The sequence below is a fragment of the Habropoda laboriosa genome, unplaced genomic scaffold, assembly GCF_001263275.1.
Source record: "Habropoda laboriosa isolate 0110345459 unplaced genomic scaffold, ASM126327v1 scaffold578, whole genome shotgun sequence".
Lineage (NCBI taxonomy): Eukaryota > Metazoa > Arthropoda > Insecta > Hymenoptera > Apidae > Habropoda > Habropoda laboriosa.
The window spans coordinates 1016590-1022415 of NW_017100941.1; the positions used below are offsets into that span (position 1 = coordinate 1016590).

The 5826-nt window shown below is 36.1% G+C and overlaps 1 protein-coding gene across 1 annotated transcript; it reads left to right on the top strand.

Moving 5' to 3' along the window:
• The first annotated feature begins 323 nt into the window (after positions 1 to 323).
• On the top strand, positions 324 to 1527 carry LOC108577597 (uncharacterized protein C1orf194). Its single transcript, XM_017940780.1, has 3 exons — positions 324 to 530; positions 1007 to 1147; positions 1324 to 1527. Exons 1-3 carry the CDS (start codon positions 327 to 329, stop codon positions 1525 to 1527), a joined length of 549 nt encoding a protein of 182 aa, XP_017796269.1. The 5' UTR covers positions 324 to 326.
• The last annotated feature ends 4299 nt before the right edge of the window (positions 1528 to 5826 follow it).

Sequence of the window (5826 nt, forward strand, 5' to 3'; positions counted from 1 at the left end):
AGTGCTGGAATAAAGTAGATTACGCTATCAAATCTCGATGTAAAATATCAACGGCTAATGAAACTTGAAAATTTGTTAATCTTTTACTTTAATTCATATCTTTATTGGAATAGTACCCTCAAAAAACGTCAAGATAAATATCACTTTCTTCGCCGGCATACTTCACGTCAATAGCGCACAAAATAGGTTCTTCTGTTTCGTATGCATTAAATAAGTGTATCTATTTTTTTGCAACGATGTGTAATGCAAAATAAATAACAGGTTATTTTATATCGTACGCGTTTCACTACAAATTCAGAGGTGTCTACAGTTACAGGTCTGTTAAAATGGGAGAACTGACTTGTATTCGAAATCCTTATCCTCTGCCGGATATAGTTCGTGAAGGATTGTGGATACGACGACCTGTGCTAGGTAATAAAGTTTCGGCGAAGGATAAAGACTGGAGTACCAAGTTAAAAGCTCACGAACGTCTCTTTGCACATCATACGCTAAATAGTATACGGAAAGATCATAGGCTTCTGAGGCCGCAGGTAATAACGTGCGTTAACCTAAAACTTTTACCGTTATTTCTCCTTTTCATCTTCTAACTTCAATCTCTTCCTATACTTTTTATCGCGGAATTACAAAATTACGTTTCAGTAGAAGATAAGAATATTTAGTAAGTACATATTTTTAAACTGGAAGTAAGAAAGAGTATTTGTCGAATATTAATCGCAAGCTTCATTTAGTGGACTGTGAATATTTATGCAATGATCTATGAATTAGTGTTAATTCTAACTTTAATCTTATATATTTTGCATATTTTTATATTTTCGGACGTGGGAGATTTTTTAATTTGCATTCGATTGCATATTGAAAACTGAGCATAAAAATTAATTACCATTCAAGATAACTTATTTCTTAAATATTTCACTTTCCATTGGAATATCGTGCAAAAAGAATTTTTTTAATTTCTATAATCTCTGAATTTTAACTAAAAAGTGTGTAATATATTTATTATTTCTAGGTACCAGGAGATGCTCTTGATTTAGCACTCACCACTGTGTATGTTCACAGTAAAGACTCACTGGTGCCCAAATCGTACATCCCTATGCAACCTGAAACGTTAGGAAAGAGAACTTGGCGCGTTTTAAAAAATAAAATCGAGGTGAAGTATAATAAAATATAACAATGATCTGTTGTTATAAAATTTGTTCTTTCCTCTGTTTGTTTTTTTCTTTTTCTCTCACTTCGACAGTAGTAACTCGAGTAATTTTCTGAAAATAACAATTTCTAAATATAATTTCGAATAACATGTGTATTCATTTTCAATTGGTTTGTAAGATTTACAAGGGTCCAGAAATTCCCGACGATGACGCAGACGATCCTCTGGCGATGTTTGTAAAGAAAACGGAGTGCTTCCGTGGCCCATTGCCAGAGAGACGAGTCCATCCGAGTAGCCTGAAATTAAATATCACCGGACCTCATTCGGTTCAATCTAATCCCGGATACAGTCGTAAAATCGACGGAACTTTTTACAGTATTTAAACAGTATTTAAACACGGATCTGTACGGTGTTTGAGGTGAAAACCCGGGCGGCAAGCAAAGCTGTGCTAACAATCGTATTTGAGGAAATTAAATCAACGATTTTATGATTATCATCCGCACCGTCAATCGCCTCTCTCTATGTTTATGAATACGTTTCATTTTCGAGTCATTCCGCCGATAAATCTACACGTTCGTTTTTAATTAATGTGCTACTTCGGTCGCTTCGTTATTTTATGGTATTAATATTTGAAAGTAGCAAGTGTAGCAGAATGTTTCAGCTGTAAGTACAATTTTATTTTCATATATACACACGTAATATATATTTTTATGTTTCTAGATCGTTTAGATTCGTATGTGTGCTGTTTTGTGAAATGTAATAGGGCAATAAAGATTGTGAGATGTAATTACAAATTCTTTTGGAAAATGTGAAATCTTTGTTTTTCCTTTACTTTAAGTTTATTGTAGAAATTAATTTCTAATTAATCTAATTAATTTTTAATTAATTAATTTCTGACATTTTTATGACAATTGGTTTCTTACTTTTTAATTATTTATGATATTATACTTGATACTTTTACGTTTTCGCATTTAGCGATAGCTATATTAACCACTCGAGGACATATTTATCCTCGTATATTATGAAAAATTATGTATATTTAAGAAAAATGTAGTTTCGGTATGATTAATTTTAAGAAAATATTAAAACAATCTACTTGTGCCTTAAGAACTAACAAAAGCTATACATAGCGTCAGTTTATGTGAACTTTTGTTACCCGAACTCAGATTGCAAAAACGTTTGTTTCACATACTAATATCCTTTTTAATTTCAAACATTTCAAATATTTACAGTCCCACGTTAAAACCTAAAATGTCGCAACATTCGTCTCGACACAGAATGGTAAAGGGTTAACCCTTTACTTCCAATTTCTTTCGAAATGCAGCATCTCACCGGAGATGCTCCAAAACTCACAAACACTCGTCCCAATAAGCACCCTTCGTCCTCGATACCCCCGTAAAACCGATCATATCGGATCCGAACATGTTGACAAATTTGTTCGGTAGATATCAGTTGACACCGTAATGCAGTGTCTCTGGAATCTTGGTAGCGATCTCCCGCTTGCAGCCTCCCTTCAGACAGTGCTCTGACGAGGAACGAAACGAAAGCGTGAGTCAGTGCACAGTACGTTCTCACTGTCGAGCAACCGAAGGGACAGAATGTCCCATTACCCGAGTAATCCTTGTTTGTAATAAACCAGCACCCTGCTGCCAGGGGGGTGTCCTCCACCCTCGCCGCATAACGTCGCGGAGGTGGAGCCATCTCCGTACGCATATGCTCCTCATGGAATATCATTTATGTTTCACCCTGTGCAGACGTCTATCTTGCCGCCCCTTCCTCTCCGTTTGACCTGCTCAACCCCTCTGGCACCCTCTTCCAGTAGGCAGAGCCCGATCCTTATACATACGCCTAATCCGGCCATGATTGCCGCACCGACCGTCTCGTCACGAAAACTCCACCTCACCTCTCCTATCCGCGCACCCTTTTTCGTTTTTTCTTTTTCTTTTCAACCCACCACCAATCCCCTTATCTTTTTAACGACATTGGAAGGTGAATTGAAGGTAAACGGGCCGCGAGATTATTGTTTCGCGAGAGATTCTTAAGGGTTGGTCCCGTTGGAATTGGGTAAATGTGAGGTTCGAGGAGACCCAGATCCAAGGGAAATTTAAGAGTGTTGGTATTCGAGGGTACTGTGATTTTTCAACCCTTTTGTGACGAATAGACACTATAGTGGTCAGTATATTGTTTAACTCTTTCATGAATCGGTGCTATATAATTTATCTAATTGTCCACGAATATTGCGTTATTTCTGATTTTAATGTATGTGTTTGAACGTCACTTATTTATTGCAAATGTATTAACGCTTTACAGACGAAGCATCGATAATGTGTACGAATTGCCGCTATAATGGCCGCTAGACTTATTAAGTGTATTAATTTTATATTACAGCAAAAAATATGAAAGAAATAGAAATACATGTAGCGATAAGTTTGAAGCAGTTTATGTTTCTGTTCTCTTTATTTTTGCAAAGGTAATCGTTATTTACATCGTTCGGCAAACATTATTCTTCGGCGATGAATCAAATAATACTCCTCGTGAATTACATCACGTCGAACGTCTATCGATGCGGATCCTTTTTCTTTCTCGGTTAGGGGAGCACAGAAAGTGGCGGGAATAAGGGTGGAGCGATCTGAGACCGTGGTGGGTAACGAGCGAGGTAACCAGCCAATTACTTGGCTGAGCGGTTTTATTTGTATTTAATTCTTATTTAATTTACTTTTTACGGCCGCCTTCGTCGAGGCTCCGTTAACGAAATGGAAGATTTCAACGTCATTGCAAATTCACAGAATCGTAGCACGGTGCACCGAACGTAATTAAATTTAAACGAATATAATAAACTGTCTCTGGAGAGACTTTGTAACGTTGCATTGTAATTCTCGGGTTAACAAAACGGTCGTAAAGATTCGTCGAAACTTGAACTTTAATTAGCAGTAAAACTGAAACTCTAACTAAACGAAGAAAGCAGAAAGAAAAGAATAAAAGAATTTTTAAGACAAATTCTACATTGTACAGGCTGTGATGTAATAATCGAATACGTTTGACGAATAACACGGTAACAGAAACAATGATCGATTTACTATCTTCCCGATTCCCGCGCGCATACGTTTACTCGAAAGGAAATTCCGCGTAAAAGTCGCAGCAAAGTCTCATTGATCCCTCTGGGATGAAGTTGTTATTCCAGTGAACTTGTTACGTTATATTTATCAGCGCGGTGCACACTGCCACCACCCGTCGAGCTTTATCGTTCCTTTCGGTCCCATTTTTGCTCCCTCGACTTTATTCACCTACGTACTGTCAAGACAAAGCCGCAAACGACGTTATAAAGGACAGCCAGAAATAGGCTGTATTAAACGAATGATGCGAGTGATTTTTCTTGACGTTTTACATTTCTGCACACGGAAACTATGGAAAACGATTTGTAACAATTCGCTAGTATAAATTTCGTAGATACGCATTGACAATTGTAATTTCTCAAGACGTGGGATATTAAATTTCCTCGAAATTCGCTCGAGGCTGTAAATAATTGCATTTTTTCAAAGATTAAATGTTATTAAATGTTATTAACAATTTTTGTGGAGTTTTAAATTCCCCGCCTTAAATTCGTAAGCTGACCAGCGTCTTTTATTTCACGCTTTTCCTTTATCAATACATAATCAAGTACAGTATATTCTCCACAAGTGTCAGACCGCAAGGAAGCTAAACCTGACACTCGTAGAGTCAGGGACTACGTTTTCGAGCCTCGCGCCCGCCTTTGTAGTTTGCCGAACGTAGACAAGGACATCGAATAAAAGAAAAACATGAAAAGTGAATCGAGGCAAACAAGCGATTTAAATACCAATTTTTTTAATTTTACGTTTCTTTATCCCGAAATTTTTCTTAACATATTGATGAGATTTTTCTGATGAAAATGACACAAAACACGACATAATTTGAGCAACATTTACTTATTAACACGTTCACTGTCACGCCAGATTTACAGGTTGCTGTCAGGCGGCCAAAATTCTGGTATATATTCCGAAAACCGATTTTTAATAGCGAAACACTACTGAGACGGTTTAATTTGGGGCAGCCAGCTCATATTTGAGCTGGCATTACACAACACAACTAACTACTAAACCAAATCGCCAGAAAAATTTTCAATATTATTATTGAAGTAAACTTTCGTAGAACGAGAGTGAAAAATTGAAAGAATCAAAAGAAAAAACGCGAATTCGTATCTTTTTCGATTCTAGAATATAAGAAAATTTGAATAAAATACGCGACGAGAATTGGGGAGAAGCATAAGTTAAACGCGTAAAAATATTCAATAATAAACGAACTAGAAATGAAGCTGTTATTTCAATACGCGATGCACTGACTCTAGTATTTACTAAAATTCAAAAATTCTCGCATAAATTCCAAAAATAGATTATTAATTACGGTAAACTACTGAGACGGTTTAATTAAGGGTGGGCATGGTGCTGCTTTAGTTTGAAATGATTTATAAACACATAATTAACAGAGGAAAAACCGTGAAACGGCAAAACGTCTACATTCTAATTGTTATAACATGTAAACAAAACTTTAAATTTAGTGTAAACAGAAAAAATATATAATACAATTTATTTCACGGTATTGCAACAAATAAACGTTGAATCAATATTTAATTCGTATAAAAACAATTATTTAACGTAATAATTTTA